Source organism: Panthera pardus, unplaced genomic scaffold (assembly GCF_024362965.1).
Source record: "Panthera pardus isolate Hobbes unplaced genomic scaffold, ASM2436296v1 HiC_scaffold_5, whole genome shotgun sequence".
Lineage (NCBI taxonomy): Eukaryota > Metazoa > Chordata > Mammalia > Carnivora > Felidae > Panthera > Panthera pardus.
Genome location: NW_026526980.1, coordinates 10286427 through 10303900, shown reverse-complemented (window position 1 = coordinate 10303900; position 17474 = coordinate 10286427). Strand labels below are relative to the sequence as shown.

The 17474-nt window shown below is 36.3% G+C and overlaps 1 protein-coding gene across 4 annotated transcripts in view; it reads left to right on the top strand.

Moving 5' to 3' along the window:
- SMG1 (SMG1 nonsense mediated mRNA decay associated PI3K related kinase) overlaps nucleotides 1-17474 on the top strand; it is a 126611-nt gene that overhangs the window by 56274 nt on the left and 52863 nt on the right. For all 4 annotated transcript variants that reach the window (XM_053894504.1, XM_053894502.1, XM_019468708.2 and 1 more), the window contains 15 exons: nucleotides 179-237; nucleotides 1243-1456; nucleotides 4103-4228; nucleotides 4632-4704; nucleotides 5609-5706; nucleotides 7936-8109; nucleotides 9793-10017; nucleotides 11205-11306; nucleotides 12182-12451; nucleotides 14029-14159; nucleotides 14298-14459; nucleotides 14979-15097; nucleotides 16058-16145; nucleotides 16239-16340; nucleotides 16819-16959. In XM_053894504.1, the coding sequence (XP_053750479.1) occupies nucleotides 179-237; nucleotides 1243-1456; nucleotides 4103-4228; nucleotides 4632-4704; nucleotides 5609-5706; nucleotides 7936-8109; nucleotides 9793-10017; nucleotides 11205-11306; nucleotides 12182-12451; nucleotides 14029-14159; nucleotides 14298-14459; nucleotides 14979-15097; nucleotides 16058-16145; nucleotides 16239-16340; nucleotides 16819-16959 (2084 nt within the window). The remainder of the gene's footprint in view (nucleotides 1-178; nucleotides 238-1242; nucleotides 1457-4102; nucleotides 4229-4631; nucleotides 4705-5608; nucleotides 5707-7935; nucleotides 8110-9792; nucleotides 10018-11204; nucleotides 11307-12181; nucleotides 12452-14028; nucleotides 14160-14297; nucleotides 14460-14978; nucleotides 15098-16057; nucleotides 16146-16238; nucleotides 16341-16818; nucleotides 16960-17474) is intronic.

Below are 17474 nucleotides of genomic sequence, written 5' to 3'. Positions count from 1 at the left end.
AGATACATTTCAGAATCTGAAAGGAAATTTGTAACACTCCTGATAATTGGGGACTGGGAATAATAAAAGGAAGGTGTGCTGTTTGATTAGAATTTGGAGGGGAACATGAGTAAAAAGTATACAGTGTTATTGAAAGTATAGGAATTCGAATTTTTTATAAATTTTTTTTTTTTTAAAGGTACTAGTTAAACAATTGGATAATATCTTGGCTGCTGTACATGATGTGCTTAATGAAAGGTAAGTAACTATGGGTAATTTTAAGTTTTTAAAATGCATTTTTAGAAATTATTTAAAAATATACAAGAAGATAAACTCATTGGCTTCATTTATGAATACCTACTTAATGTTTCATTGTGTTGCCATCTTTATTGGTGTTAAAGCATTTATATGTTAATTGCCATTGAGTATGAATGGAATCCACTTGAAAAGAAATGCCATTCTTTTTTTTTTTTTCTAATTTGTCAACTTGACTGAGTAATTGAGCGTTGACTTGTGGAATGACGTAGACTCTTAATGCTGGCATGAATGAATGCAATTACCTTTTGTAAACTAGAGAATTTTGAAACTGCTTAGAGAATAGAGGTGAAAGGGAGCTTCCTTCTTTGGGCAACAGTGCATTCACACCATCTGTTCTACGAGGCTACTGGGGTTCTCCACAAAGGTGTGCAGTCTATTCTTCGTATGGTGATTCCCAAAGAATTGCAGTGTTGGAAAGCACCAAAAACTCATCTCAGCAGGTCACGAACCTTACTGCTTTTTGATGGTTTCATTTTATATAGTTATTAATATACTTAAATCAGTGCTGTTATCCTTTTAAGTTTGTTGCGTTTTTTAACTGTTACCATTTCCTATCTTATAGTCCTTACCTACTGAACACTACATTGTATATAGTTATTTGTAGTATGTTTTATCTGATCCTTTGTTGCTGCCCTTTTCTGTGAATCATTTAATGTAGTTTGAGATGGAATTTGAAGGCTGAATTTTAGTATCTCTGGCCCTTTCCTTACTGTTTGTAAATAATTGATCCTGCAAAAGAAAATCTAATGTCTAACAAAGATGCTTTTGGGCACTGGGATAGAATAGAGAACACATTTAAAGATAAAATTTCAACCTTTTATGTAGTTTGAATAGAAAAATTTGAAAAATCATTGAAGACATTCTTTTGTAAAATGTGTCATTCTTGTCATCTTTGAAATGTTAAGCCTTTTGTGTGTTTTGTTTTGTTTGCATTGAAATAAACAGTAGCAAATTGCTTCAGGAGTTGAGACAGGAGGGAGCTTGCTGTCTTGGCCTTCTTTGTGCTTCTCTGAGCTATGAGGCTGAGAAGATCTTCAAATGGATTTTTAGCAAATTTAGCTCATCTACAAAAGATGAAGTTAAACTCCTCTACTTATGTGCCACCTACAAAGCATTAGAGACTGTAGGAGAAAAGAAAGCCTTTTCATCTGTAATGCAGGTAAGAATGAAGGGGAAAACCGATGTACTGGGGAAGAAAATTTTTTAACAACTTCCCAACAATGTTTTTGGAGGGAAGCTTGGAGAAGGGAAACTTAGAAAAGGGGTTATTTACTGGTAGTAAATATGATATGAGTAACATTTCTCTTTCTGAGTTTGAGTGAAGGATACACATTAAAGGTAGATTTAAAATCAGTTAGGGGCACCTGGCTGGCTTGTCGGAAGAGCATATGACTCTTGATCTCGGGGTTGTGAGTTCGAGCCCCATGTTGGGGGTAGAGATTACTGAAATAAAAAACTTAAAAAATAAAATCTTTAAAAAAAAAAAAAGTTTTTTTGTTTTTTTTTTTTTATCTTTTAGCATGTTTGAAGCTTTCCTTTGAGTTTGCTTAGTAACAATCATTTGCTGATATGAAAATAGAGACTTGGTGAGGAAGCTGGATAGGAGGACACTCATTGGTTTTGAGGGAGACAAACTGAACAGCACCACTCATTCTAGGACTTTTTAGGTTTGATAATGGGCCAAAAATTCTTACTCCAGGTGATATATACAATAAATTTGTATAAATGAAAACCAAAACTACTTAGTTTTGTTTCACTTTTGTATATCTGAATATATTAAAAGATCACTCTCAATTTAATTTTGAGCAAACTTACAAGCAATTAAATTTTTGTTGACTAATCATGTTTTTAAAAATTAGAGTTTGGTATGGTTTTAGAATATCAGTTATCTTTTATTTATATGCGCTCTTTACAATTCATGATATGCTTTATTTTACTAAAGTCACTTTCAAAAATACTTATATTCTGGGGCACCTGGGTGGCTCACTCAGTTAAGTGTCTGACTCTTGATTTTAGCTCAGGTCATGATCTCACAGCACAGAGCTTGATAGCATGGAGCCTGCTTGGGATTCTCTCGCTCTCTGCCCCTCCCCTATTAATGTGCTGTCTGTCTCTGTCTCTCTCAAAAATAAACTTAAAAAAAAAAAGATTATAACTATTTTTTAAAATTTATTTATTTATTTTGAGAGAGAGTGTGAGGGTGCGCGTATTTTGAGAGAGAGTGTGAAGGTGCGTGGACGAGCGGGAGTGGGATGGACTGAGAGGGAGAGAGAGAATCAATCCCAAGCAGGCTCCAGGCTGTCAGCAAGGAGCCCAACTCAGGGCTTGATCCCACAAACATGAGATTGACCTGAGCCAAAACCAAGAGTTGGACACTCAACCAGCTGAGCGACCCAGGTGCCCCTGTTTTGAAAATTTTCAAATCCATGGGAAAACGTGGACCAGTATAATACCCATATGTCCTTTATCTAGATTTGTTACTTACTATCATTTTGCTACATTTGTTTTATTTCTGCACACACAGGAGCGCATCCTTTTTTGTTGAACCATTTGAAAATAAATTACACGCTTCACGATAGTTCACCCTCAACATGCATCTTATAAGAATAAGGCTTTTCTCTTATGTAACAACAAAATTATTATTATACCTAAGAAAATTTTATTACATAATGCAGTCCAAATTTAAACTTCTGCCATTAAGAAGCTTTTACAGCTTTTGTCTTACCTGACCCAGGATTCCATCAGGACCCCGTGTATTGTTTGGTAGCGTGCCTCTGTACTCTCTCAATTAGAATGGTTTACATCTTTCTGTTCTTATTTTTGGAATGTTCTACTTTGTGCGTTTGATTGCTCTTTCCTGACTTTAAACATTTTGGTCATGAGTCCTTCATGGGTTCATCCTTACTCTTGCAACCCACCACCAGCAGGCACATAACTGCAGATTGTCTTACTGTCAGAGGGAAAGAGTGCTCATCTGGTTGAGGTGATGACCACCAGAATCTTCCCATTGTGGAGGCTTGTTTTTCTCCCTTTGTAATTGGTCAGTAATCTGGGCATGATACCTTGAGACCTTCTGAATATCCTTTTTTTTAGTATATTTCACTCCGTGATTTTGGCACCCATTCATATTCTTTACCCATATAGATTCTAACTGCAAAATGTTAGGTGCTTTTCCAATTCTAGCATTTTTTCTATAGTTGCAACCTCATTTTTTTTTTTTTTTTGTAAAGAGCTTTTCTTTTTAGGAAAAAAATGGTTTCTGACAGCTGCAAGATAATTGTATCAGTGGTCTGCCTTACATTTGTTTAAAAAATAGAACGGTATATAGTGGTGACATGAGCCCGCATGTCTGTCATTCATGTGTTGGGGCCATGTTAATCTCTGTGTCTTTCAAATTTGAAGCAAGTGCTAATATCTTAAAGCATAAATTACATAAAATTTGCTATGGATTTTGAATTGGAGAGTAATTGTAGTACTTTAAGGACAAGTTTTCCAAGCACATCTTAGTTTTATACTTGAAATTTAATCAAGTCCATGGTATTAAACAGAGCACTTAGGAATAATGTGAACGGACGTTACTTAGGAAATATTTTAAGAGACATTAAATACGATGAAACAGTACTTATTTTCAGCCTAATCTTAGTGGAATGAAATGCTTTCAACTTTATTTGGAGCTAAAACTGTGCACTTTGTTTTCTTTGGTACTATAGTCAATTTTAGATAAAGTTACTAATAAATAGTGAACCCAGTATGCTTGTTTTCTCTCTGTTTTGAATATTCATGATTTAAAACTTTTATTTTTTAGCTTGTAATGACCAGCCTACAGTCCATTCTTGAAAACGTGGATACACCAGAATTACTTTGCAAATGTGTCAAGTGCATTCTTTTGGTGGCTCGATGTTACCCTCATATTTTCAGCACTAATTTTAGGGTGAGTTCCCTGACCCTCTCTGTTTAGGTGATGATGTGAAGGGTTGGTTGTATGTATAGGGACCTTGGGAATCAGAGAAAACAAAGCTTCTGATTGTTAAAGTGTAATCAGTGATAGTAGAGGGTCTAGGATAGAATGGTCCAGTAATACTATTTTTGTAAATACCATCTGTACTTTCTGACATTAATGCCTTAAAATATTTAAAGAAAAAAAATACTTCCTCAGGGTCATAAACAAAGTTCCATTATTCTCTTGCCCTGCCCCCCCCCCCCCCAGTTTATATAATGTCAAATAGGTCGAACACAGACACTTTTGCTAGGATTGCTTACTCTGAAATGGTCCACAGGAGGGATAGCAGTTAGACCTTAAAATGATTAGCCCTTTTCTCTGTGTCTCCACACAGGATACAGTTGATATATTAGTTGGATGGCATATAGATCATACTCAGAAACCTTCGCTTACACAGCAGGTGTCTGGTAAGTTATTCAGCATATACCAATCATTTAAGTATTGTGGGAAGGAGCTCTGGTTCCTCAGAGTCCAGCTGTTAATAGTATTTCTTTCCTAATGTAAGAAGAAGAATTGCTTCCCAGAAATATTTTGGTTATTATAAATGAACATTGCTTGTTAGCAAAATCTATCCTTTCAAAGCAAGATTGTGTACTTAGTAGTTTGTAGGGGAGGGTAGAGACAGGTTGTAATTGCACCTGTGAGAAATTGAAAGGACTTCGCCCTAGTCACTTGGGGTGGGTGCTGGTAGGAGGTGGTGTTGCAGGGGCAGTACTCCTAAGTGTAGAATGAAATCCTGGATATTTGTGACCTGTTTTTCTGGATCCGTTTGGAGAACTCTAAATGATAAAGACAAATTTTTTCATTTGTTTTGAGTTAAATGAATGACTAGCACAATTCATTTGGACATTTTGGCTTGATTCAGGTGCTAATGGTTTCTTTCTCTTAGCTTAATTGGTGCAATAACCTGCTGAACATAGGATATGACACTGAGAGTGGGTCTGACCCATTTCCACTGGGGAGATGAGTGGACACCTTTGGTGGGTGGTTGTGGCTCTGGAGTTGAAAGCCAGGCTGGTGGTAGATTGTGGCATTTTACTCTAAGCCACGTGTATAGTGACAATATGAAAAATAAGGACGCAGATACACATTTTAATTTCTGGAGACTGTTCATTTTTGCAGCATTAAAAGACATTGGTAATCATGATCAGCTTATTTAACAGTTAACATTCCTAATTTTATGAAATAAGGTATGTTTTAAGGATATGCAACGTGAAAATCATAACTTTTAAAACAAGGCTTTTAGATACTAATTTTAACTTGGATTTTTTGTTTTTCTTTACTCTTTTAAAATTTTTGTATGTTTCTTAGGATGGTTGCAGAGTTTAGAGCCGTTTTGGGTGGCTGATCTTGCATTTTCTACCACCCTTCTTGGTCAGTTTCTAGAGGATATGGAGGCATATGCTGAGGTGAGTATATAGAAACCTGAGTTATTTCCTAAGATTTCAGTTAAGAACAAGACAGAAATCTTAAACAGTGCTAGATTGATTGATTTATTGATTGATTTTGAAGTTTTTTTATTTATTTTGAGAGAGAGAGAGAGAGAGAGGGAGACAATCCCAAGCACGCTCCACACTGTCAGTACAAAGACTGAGGGGCTCGAATCCACAAGCAGTGAGATCGTGACCTGAGCCAAAATCAGATGTCAGATGCTCAACCGACTGACCCATTCAGACACACGTAGATTTATTTTTAAAATAATTCAGACCACTTGACATTTGAATAGAAATTACAAGACAGTTAAAATATTTTAATTTTTTTTTTTTTTAGATGTGTGTTTTTTGTTTTTTAATTTTTAAAGAGTGTGAGCCAGGGAGAAGGGCAGAGGGGGAGAGAGAGAGATAGGATCTCAAGCAGGCTTCATACTCAGTGTGGAGCCCAAAGTGGGGCTTGATCCCATAACTCTGGGATCATGACCTGAACCAAAATCAAGAGTCAGATGCTCAACCAACAGAGCCACCCACGTGTCCCTTACATGTTGTTTTTAAGTTACCAGCTGCATCACCGGAAAGACTGAAAGAAAAATAGCAGGACTTATTTTGCAAAACTTGAAATAATTCTGGTTGCTAGTAGTTTTCTGAAGACATTTTCTGTAGTTCATTTTTATTTTCTGTTACTAAAAGTATTAAAAGTAAAGTGAATTGATATTGTATACAAGCCTCTAAAGACTTTTCTTTCACATACACTGAGGATCTTGGGTCATGCTTTGGAGGATACGCCTTGGCTTCAGCAGACTCTGCAGTTGTATAAGTGCAGTGCATCCACTTTAAGGGTCCTGCTCAAGTCTCTGTTATTGGGTCTTGGGTTTCCTGGCCCACTGCTCATGACTTAAATCGGCCATGTCCTGTGTGAACCTCTGTGTTTCTTCTCTACTCAGAACTGCCATGATTCTTGTGTGGTGTTTGAGGCTCCCATAATGATTCAGCTTTGTCTTTGCTATTTTGAGCCTTTCAGAGAAGAATGAAGGGAGTATTTTGCTTGTATGTGTTTCTTTGCCTCCACACTTAGAATATCTTTGTTCCTGGCCTGCCTTTAAAGCTGTATCTGTATCAGTGAACCATTTTTGTTTGTAACAGTTCTCTCCCCCCCAACCCCCCTCTGGTATTTATAAGATCTCATTCCCTTTAATTATTTTGGTGCCTAATTATATGTAGGTGTATGTGGGTTCTAGTATCCTATTTTTTGCCAATCTTTTTCTTTGAGTATATCTTATCTCCTTAACTAGATTTGTAAACCAGATTTTATAATTTTTTAACACTTCCCTTCGCTCTTTGTGTGCATGGTGTTCATGTAGGGATACTTACTGTTGAGTTGAGTGGCTCAAAGAATACCTGGAGTAAGATTTTGGCAGAAACCAATTCCGGCATGGCAAGTTTCTGGCTTCATTTATACCTGTATGTAACAGAGTATATGTACTAGAATTAATTTTTCCTCAATACCTATCTGAGTTGGTATGAGAAGTTATTTCCTCAATCTGTTGAGGTTATTTTGGCTTATTTAAATATTGGCTTGTTAATTCGAGAAGTCAAATTCATTTTTACATTTAGATTCATGTTTCTTTTTCTGATTTCTGATAGGCTAAAATTACTTTATTTGTAAAAATCTATTACAAAATTAATTGACTTAAAAATTGGGAGTTTTTTGGGGCACCTGGGCGGCTCAGTCAGTTGGGTGTCTGACTCTTGATTTTGGCTCACGTCATGATCTCATGGTTTGTGGGATTGAGCCCTACGTCAGGTTCTGAGCTGACAGTGCAGAGCCTGCTTGGAATTCTCTCTCTTTCTGTCTCAATGAATAAACCTTTAAAATAAACTTTTAAAAATGGGAGTTTTTTGGGTTTTTTTGAACAATGTCCTACTTTAAACATTTAAAAAAAAATTTTTTTTAATGTTTATTTTTGAGAGAGAGAGAGCCAGAGCATGAACAGGAGAGGGGCCAAGAGAGAGAGAGAGAGAGAGAGACAGAATCCAAAGCAGGCTCCAGGCTCTGAGCTGTCAACACAGAGCCCAACTCAGGGCTCAAACCCACGAACCGTGAGATCACGACCTGAGCCAAAGGTGGATGCTCAACTGACTGAGCCACCAAGGCGCCCTGAACAATGTCCTACTTAAATAAGAGTGCTGTGATTTCACATCTAGGACCTCAGCCATGTGGCCTCTGGGGAGTCGGTGGATGAAGATGTTCCTCCTCCGTCTGTGTCCTTACCAAAGCTGGCAGCTCTTCTCCGGGTGTTCAGTACTGTAGTGAGGAGCATTGGGGAACGCTTCAGCCCAATTAGAGGTCCTCCAATTACTGAGGCATATGTAACAGATGTAAGTGTCTTTAGGACTTTTAAGTATCATTCAAAAATAAAATGGTTGTGTATTGTAAATGTTTCTCTTTACCTTGTGAACTATGTTATTAACTCTTCATTTGTTTAGTATGTAGGTACATATGTGGCTGCTTTCTTAAATCACCAGGAAAGTAGGGAATCCTGTTGTATCCCTCTTCTTTCCCCACCCCCATATGAGACGAAGGCTACACTGCATTTTAAAATGTGCAAAGTTTTATCTCATGAGATCCTTCATAAATGCATTATTCTTGTTCTTTTAATATTCTTTTAAAATCTTTCATGAAATTAATAATTTTGCTTTTCAACTACTGAGTTTAGTTTTTCAGCATAAGAATAGTACATTACAGAGAAATCCTCAAAAAGTAATTTTTTCTGAGCATGGCAGGATGAAACAACTTGATAGCCTGACATCAAAGGTTATAAAGTTATAAGAACTTAAATACATAGTAGTGTGAGATCAGTTATAAGAGGCAGTGTGATTGCCCCTCTTCAGCAGCCCCAAACATGAGCTGCACTGTATTAGTCTAGGGAGTGGCTCTGTCTGATAGAAATGAGAAGGGAACCTGTCATTGGCTGTGCTTGAATAAGAAGGGAGAAACATGCATGATGTAGTCATAAAAGGTTAAATGATTAAAATTTTACTGTTAGGATAAAACTCTCATGTTTATTTACTTCTGTTGAATACGTTGCTAGATAAAATAGGATATTAATTGTATATGTAATTTTTGGTAAGTTAATTGTGTATTTGAGCAGAAATGTCAGATCTTGAAGATAATTAAAACCAGCATTTTGATAGTTTAAACCTGAACAAGATGATTTAATATCTTCAGGCTTGATGATTGTTAGTGTTGAAATAAGGGCAATAAACTCAGATACAAAACAAAAGGAAAGAACAGTCCTTTCCCCGGGTAGTTATATATTTAATATATTCTTTTATGAAGGTCTTCTAGGCCTTTTTAACCTATAGGTTGAAGCCTGGATGTAGTGATTGTTGAATATTACAGAAAAACATACTGTGTCAATTTGTTGGCTTTTTCTTAACTAATTTTTTTAGAAATTTAGTACATTAATAGTGATGCTTATTGTTTAGTGGGGTTTTTGGTTGGAAGTTACATGATTTTCATAATCCTCAAATAGGTATTGTATGTTATGAATGAGAGTTATGTTTCCAAAGAGGCCATCAGTACATGAACTTTCATAAGCTAAGGTGACTAGGATATTTGGTTTTAAAAGATTGATTACCAAAAGCCCAAGTGCTTTAATGGAGAAAGATTATTTTCATGGCTGGTTTATTCCCATGTTAATACTGTTACTGTTCTCAGTACTGGTGTATTTCATGAATATAAAAATTCTGAGCTTCAGCCATTTGGTCACTTTAGGTGGGGGAGGGAGGGTGATAGAAATTGGGTATGAAAGAAATAGAGGATGGCAAATTCCATTTTCTGTCACAGTAGTACTTTAGAATTTTTTAGGCAAGATCATTGTGTGTATTTTACTAAAGATACCCTTGTTATTCAGCCACTGAGAGCTAGAATATTAAGAGACTACTGACAAGGCAGGCAGTTAATTTTCAGTTGAAACTGCATTAAATAGAAACTATTTTTTTTACTCTGTGGAAGCATGTGAATTTTTTTAAAAAGCTGCTTGTTCTCCCCATTTGCAGGTTCTGTACAGAGTAATGAGATGTGTGACGGCTGCAAACCAAGTGTTTTTTTCTGAGGCTGTGTTGACAGCTGCTAATGAGTGTGTTGGTGTTTTGCTCGGCAGCTTGGATCCTAGCATGACTATACATTGTGACATGGTCATTACATATGGATTAGATCAACTGGAGAATTGCCAGACATGCGGTACAGATTATATCATCTCAGTCTTGAATTTACTCACATTGGTATGTGAATTCTTGTTTGTTGCTTTTTAATATGTTTGTTCATTCAGGCCCTTAAATCAGTGTAGAAGAAGTGAAGGCCTTGGCTGTTGTTCTTTTAAGAGTGCGTTAATTAGTCGTATTTACATAATCTAGTTTGCTTTTGCTGTTATCTGTTTACTTTTAGTGTTTGATCTTAATATAGCTTTTTTCCTTGTCTCTCTTTTTTTGGATGAAACACTGTCCTTCACATAAGACTATCGAGTACACATGATAAATACTGTATCGGTACTTGATAGCTATTTTGAAAGACCTTTTTCTGTTTTGTTTCCCAAATCAAACTTGTTTTATAGTGTTTATTTTTTCCTTAACCATAAATATTTCCCCTCCTCTCCGTCTTTTATTATGGGCATTTTGAAGGGTATTAAAAAAATAGAATAGCATAATGAATCTTTGTATTATTTCTATAATTAGAAACACATGGTCCATCTGGTTTCCTCTAGGCCTCTGACTCTCTGTCTTCCTTGCTGTGCTTCCATCCCCAACTGAATTGTTTTAAAGCAAATTGTAGCTGATATTCTGCTGAACATTTCTGCCAATTGCCAATGTAAAAAAATGCCCATATTTAAGTGTAGATACAGGTATCCTATTCAAGTGTCTCAACATTTAAATGTTACAATGTTAAGGATTTAAAATATAGTTTAGATATATTACTTTTTTAATTAATATTTTTCAGAACAGTTTTTAAGGTTTTAGAGAAAAATTGAGCCTTAAGTACAGAGTTCCCATACTCTCTACCACAATATTTCCCCTCATTATTAACTAATCTTGTTTAGTGATACATTTATTACAATTGATGAACCAAATTGACAGGTTATTAAGTGAGGTCCATAGTTTACCTTAGGGTTCACTCTCTGGATTGTACATTCTAAGGTTTTGACAAATGAATAATGCCACCATTATAGTATCATACTAAATGGTTTTCCTGCCTATAGATCCCTTGTACTCTACCAATTCATCCCTCCTGAATCCTGGTAACCACTGATATTTTTACTGTATACATAGTTTAGCCTTTTCCACGAGGTCTTATCATTGGAATCAGTGTGTAGCTGTTTCAGATTGGCTTCTTTCTGTTATCATTTTGCATTTAAAAACGGTTTCTTGTCCTTTTGTGTCTTGATAGCTCACTTCTTTTTGTTTTATTCTTTTAGATTGTTGAACAGATAAATACAAAACTGCCATCGTCATTTGTAGAAAAACTGTTTATACCATCATCTAAACTACTATTTTTGCGTTATCATAAAGAAAAGGAGGTAAGTGATGCCCTGATAAGAACTTCTGGTAACTTAGGTCATTGAAGAGTTGACCTAAGTTGCCTATTAGGCTACATAAATGAAACTGAGTGAAATGCTAAATACTGGATTTAAAATACAATGATTACAGTGATGCCTTTAACTTAGTATTTGTTGATTGTCAGACTGATGGGCCGCTATTCTTTTCATATTTCCGTAATTTGTTTTTATCAAGTTTTATTAAAATTTCATAAAACAAGCAGCTATCTTTTTAAAGTTATAAGTTCAGAAGTACTGTGTATGTCATAAATTTAACTATTAGCTTTTCAACTGACTCCCAGTCAGAACCGCGACAGATTTTCCAAGTAGTTGTTGAAAAACCAATTTTAACAAATTGCTCTTTTTGTGTGTGTTTTGATACTTTTATGAACTCTTAATTTAGAGGACCCTTTCTCTCTAATAAGGTTTTGAAAATGTTTAAAATTTACTTACTTTGAGAGAGCATGCATGAGCGCATGCCATGCACGTACGTTTGGGGAAGGGGGGAGAGAGAGAGAGAGAGAGAGAGAGAGAGAGAGAGAGAATGAGAATGAATCAATCCCAAGCTGGCTCTGCACCATCAGCGCAGAGCCCGACACAGGGCGGGAGCCCACCCTCTGAGCCGAAGTCAAGAGTTGGACGCTTAACTGACTAAACCTCCCAGGCGCCTCTGAAAATTTTTATAAACTTTCTGATGTATGTAGGTTCCTTAAGGTTGGATTTTTAAAGAAATTAAGGTCTCTGATGTTCTGGACAGTGAATTTCTCGGTCTTCAAATTGATTTGTATCATCACATTAGGCAGCTAGTAATTTTATTTTCCATTTAGTTATCACTCTCCTGCATTCTCTTTTTGAAGGTTGTTGCAGTAGCCCATGCTGTTTATCAAGCAGTGCTCAGCCTGAAGAACATTCCTGTTTTGGAGACTGCCTATAAATTAATTCTGGGGGAAATGACTTGTGCCCTAAACAATCTGCTACATAGTCTACAACTTCCTGATGCCTGTTCTGAAATAAAACACGAGGCTTTTAAAAATCATGTATTCAGTGTAGACAATGCCAAATTTGTAGTTATATTTGACCTCAGTGCCCTGACTACAATTGGAAATGCCAAAAACTCGCTAATTGGGGTGAGTCTTTACTTGTAGTGTCTTTGTTTTAATCTCATTTAAGCCTCTTGTCATTGCATGTTTATTTCATTTAATGTTACCATGTCGGTGTGTCTCTGGAGTCACTGTAGAACAAAGTGCCATATTTAGGACATGCCTGGATAATTAAAATTGACAGGAATATTTTCTTGTCGTTAGATTTTGTTTTCTTCTTCCTTTCCTTGACAGCCTTTGAAAAGATTTTTTTCACATTTGTTTTATTTTTAGGAAAATGTCTTTTATGAATTTCTGTTGACTCTAGCATACCTATAAAAAATTTGTCAACATTTTCTACAGCTCAAATTTGTGTAGTTTTTTTAATACACAGCTCCTTCTTCCCTGCTTTTCTCCTTCTGTTCACTAAAGTTAGTGCTTACAGATGGTTTTACTTTTTGACTGCCTACTTTTCTCTAGGAATACTCATATATTCTTTCTTTTGGGGAAAAGAAGAAAGATAACTTTCCTTTAAGAAATTTGAAGTGACCTTGCTTTTTTGATTTATAATTATTGCTGATATGTATATTTTCCCCTTCTGTTAGACCTTGAAGGATTGAAAAACATTGCTTCTAATAAAAAATAATAGGATATAATTAAGAGATAAAGTTTTCTAAGAGGGAAGGGAGGGAAAAGCCAATATTTGATGTTTATACTTGCATACTCTCGTGATCAGATTGCCTTGTGTCACTCCACGTGTAGCTCCTTTTTTCACTGCTCCTTACGGCAGATGTTGGAAGGAGAGAGTAAACTCTACTCGGACCCTAACCTTTCATTGTTGAGCACTTCTTACTGTATATAGATTTGAGGAGGTTTTTGTCTTGCATTCTGGAAACAGTATTGGGAAGGGACAGTCAGGTGGAATGGAGTATGTTGGCCGTGGAAGGAAAAGGGAAAGATGGAAAAGGCTTAGAGTGGCAGGAGGTACCTTTTTTCTCATTGGACAGGGCACCTTGCCATTTGCAGCAGATGGAAAATTGAGGAGAGGCAGTCTAGTCTAGTACACTAAGGGTACCAAGTGCTTTGTTTAGATCAGGAATTAGTAGACTTTGGCCCGTGAGCCAAGTACAGCTCAATACCTATTTTTGTTTTTCTTTTTAAAAAACAATGTTTATTGTCATTTAATTCACATACCACATAATTCCCATTAAAATCAAGGATTTATAGTATGTATAAAAATAGTATAGTGTTGTATGTATATATATATATATACTATATTTACTGTAGTAAATATGGTATGTAGTAAATATGGTATGTATAAAAAGTTTCTGTAAGGAAACTTTTCTGGAAACAGCCACTCTGATTTATGTTTTTGTCCATGGCTGTTTTCTCACCGCCCTGGCAGAGTTGAAGAGGCGACCATTGCAACAGAGGTATCACCTGACCTGCAAAGTCTAAAATACTTACTTTCTTCACAAAAAGTGAATGCTGACCCCAGGTTTAATGCACTAGATTGTTTCTGGATTTAAATCTGTGATTTTAGACTTTAAACATGTGTGCACGTACTTTGAAGGACAAGCGTGTCTTGGAGAAACCAAACATTTACTCTCTTTTTACGTCATCAGATGTGGGCACTGTCTCCAACTGTCTTTGCCCTCCTGAGTAAGAATCTGATGATTGTGCACGGTGACTTGGCTGTTCACTTCCCTGCCATTCAGTATGCAGTGCTCTACACGTTGTATTCTCATTGTACCAGGTACTGTGCTGTACGGATACTTAAAATAATTTCTTTTTAATTTTTATGAGGGAAGATGGGCACTTGAAAGTGTTGACTTTGGAACTGCTTTTTTAAAAAAAATTAGAGATGAAAGATGATTTTTCTTTTGTCTTCCAGGCACGATCACTTTATATCTAGTAGTCTTAGTTCTTCGTCCCCGTCTTTGTTTGATGGAGCTGTGATTAGTACTGTAACTACAGCTACAAAAAAACATTTCTCAATTATATTAAATCTCCTGGGAATATTGCTTAAGAAAGATAATCTTAACCAGGACACAAGGTAACTAAGTGCTAATTTCATAATATGAGGTGTTCTTAACTTTCATTAACTTAGCTACATAATTTGAGGGTAAGAAATCCAGCCTTAAGGCAGTGGGGTAGAGCAGCCTCTTCGTTATGACACACTTGAAAATACAGCTTTATTATTTAATCCAGGATTTCTTGTTCTTTCCCGAAAGAATTGAATGAAACTTCCCTGCCTGCAGTTGTGTAGAAGAATGTACCTATACAGATTTTTTATATTCTGTGCTACACCTTCTGGTTTGGGGAGATTTTCTTAAAAGGCATTCAACTTTTTGACAAAGGAATTTCTATAGTTTGAATTTTTGTTTTCTGTTGCTTGAGATAGTTAAAAAGCCAAAAGCAAACCAATGTAAGAAGAATAGATTATTTTAAAGCTTTTCTTTCTTTCCCTTTCTTTCTTTTTTTCTTTCTTTCTTTCTTTCTTTCTTTCTTTCTTTCTTTCTTTCTTTCTTTCTTTCTCTTTAATGTAAAATCAGTTGTATATTTTGTGTTTCAGGAAACTGTTAATGACGTGGGCTTTGGAAGTGGCTGTTTTAATGAAGAAGTCTGAAACATATGCACCTTTATTCTCTCTTCCATCTTTCCATAAATTTTGTAAAGGCCTTTTAGCCAACAGTAAGATTCTGTGATTTTTAAAGATTTTGTTAATCTACACTTGAAAGGGGTCTTTAGTAAAATAAGAGAAAGATAGTCACTTGAACATTTTCATAACATGAAATGTATAATTCCCATCTCGGGGCAGATGCATAATCTGTCTTAGCTTTTGTTATTTTTTTTAATGTTTGTTTATTTTTGAGAGAGAGGCAGTGTGTGCATGCGCGCATGTGGGCAGGGAGGGACAGAGAGCGAGAGAGACATAGAATTGAAAGGAGACTCTCGGCCCCGAGCTGTCAGCACAGAGCCTGACGCAGGGCTTGAACCCACAAACTGTGAGATCGTGACCTGAGCCAAAGTCAGAACCTTAACCGACTGAGCCACCCAGGTGCCCCAAATTTTGGTATTCTTAATACATGAAAAATAAATTGTTTTTAAGTGATTGTCACATTTTTATTTTTATTTATTTATTTTTTTTTTAAATTTTTTTTTCAACGTTTTTTATTTATTTTTGGGACAGAGAGAGACAGAGCATGAACGGGGGAGGGGCAGAGAGAGAGGGAGACACAGAATCAGAAACAGGCTCCAGGCTCCGAGCCATCAGCCCAGAGCCTGACGCGGGGCTCGAACTCACAGACCGCGAGATCGTGACCTGGCTGAAGTCGGACGCTTAACCGACTGCGCCACCCAGGCGCCCCAAGTCACATTTTTAATCTTACAAAAATATTTATACATTCCATATACTTTTGAAATTTCTTTCAGAAAAAGGTTTGGGTGAAGACTAGTAACTTTAAGTGGGTTTTATTGAACATATCGTTTTCCCAGCTGTTACTGCCAGTGATGGTTCTAGGCAGGAGCAATGCTTAGTCCATAGTGTGGGCGCTCACTATTTGTTGAACGAGTGAGTGTGTTCAGGAAGTTATGTACTGGCATGTGATTTCTTGTGCCAAACTGAAAGTATCTTTTAATTCCTGTTAATAGCTCTTGTTGAAGACGTGAATATCTGTCTGCAAGCCTGCAGCAGTCTACATGCTTTGTCGTCTTCCTTGCCAGATGATCTTCTACAGCGGTATGGACTAAAGCTTCTATCTTCTGACCCTGGGCCTAGTACCTTGGAACTGTTGCTGCACTTCTTTCTGTTACCTGTTTCGTTTTTTTGTAGGTGTGTTGATGTTTGCCGTGTTCAGCTTGTCCACAGTGGAACTCGCATTCGACAAGCATTTGGAAAGCTGTTGAAGTCAATTCCTTTAGATGTTGTCTTGAGGTATAACAGTTGTGTTAGAACAAACACATCCCTCCCACTATGTTTTAACTGCCTAGTAGTCCTTCAGTTTAAGAAAAGACAAATTGCCTATTAGTGAATCAGTGTCACATCTTGTGTGGCACTTCTCAGTGACTGAAGACATGTCAAAGGATCAAATTGTCCAGGTCTAGAAGAAAGTAACAAAGTTTAATATTTTTTATAAACTTAGAAGCTCATGGTAATAAGTACCGAATAATTTATATAATAGGGTGCCAAAATGTGTTTCTTAGTAGTTCAGTTATTTGAAAAACTCAACTGTAATCTTTATTTTTTACTAGGTTGATTTTGAAGCTGTAATAATATTTCAGTGTCTGTTTTGAAGTCTGTTTTATTTTTTTACTTCTGCATTTAGTTGGCAAGGAAATAGCCCATTTACAGTATGAACTAGCCTGTTCACTAAAACATTTTGTGTAACAGTGACTTTATTTTCTGTCTACAGCAATAACAATCACACAGAAATTCAAGAAATTTCTTTAGCATTAAGAAGTCACATGAGTAAAGCACCGAGTAACACATTTCACCCACAAGATTTCTCTGATGTTATTAGTTTTATTTTATATGGGAATTCTCATAGAACAGGGTAAGATTTTCTTTGACTCTTTCATCTGGGAAAAGCAACTTAAATGTACTTGAATGTCTTGACCCTACACCCATTTTTGGAGAGAATATGTCAGGAGTGGCAGAATAGAAAGTGATATCTTCTCAAATGGGTTATTTTAGTTTCCAGCAGTAGGAAGAATTGCTTCGAAGATAGCATCTGAAGAAACAAAAATGGGCTTTAAAATTGAGTGATGAAATATGTTTGACAGTTAACTATTCTGACTTAGTCATTAATGCTTCGAGGAGAGGCCTGGGGACATAGACATTCTGCAGGTGCTGAGTTGCAGTGAATGTTTTATCCTGATAGCCAAATTCTCATGGGCCATTTACCGTAATAATCCTTCCACATCGTACCCCATCCTGTTTTAACTGTAAAAGACCTCCTCAGCATGAAAGGTAGGGATATAATGCTTCTCAGCGTTAAGGGTTTTGCCTTTTGAACTAGGAAAAATTGTAGTCCCCTACGCCTGTTCCCCTTGCAAATTTTTTTATTTT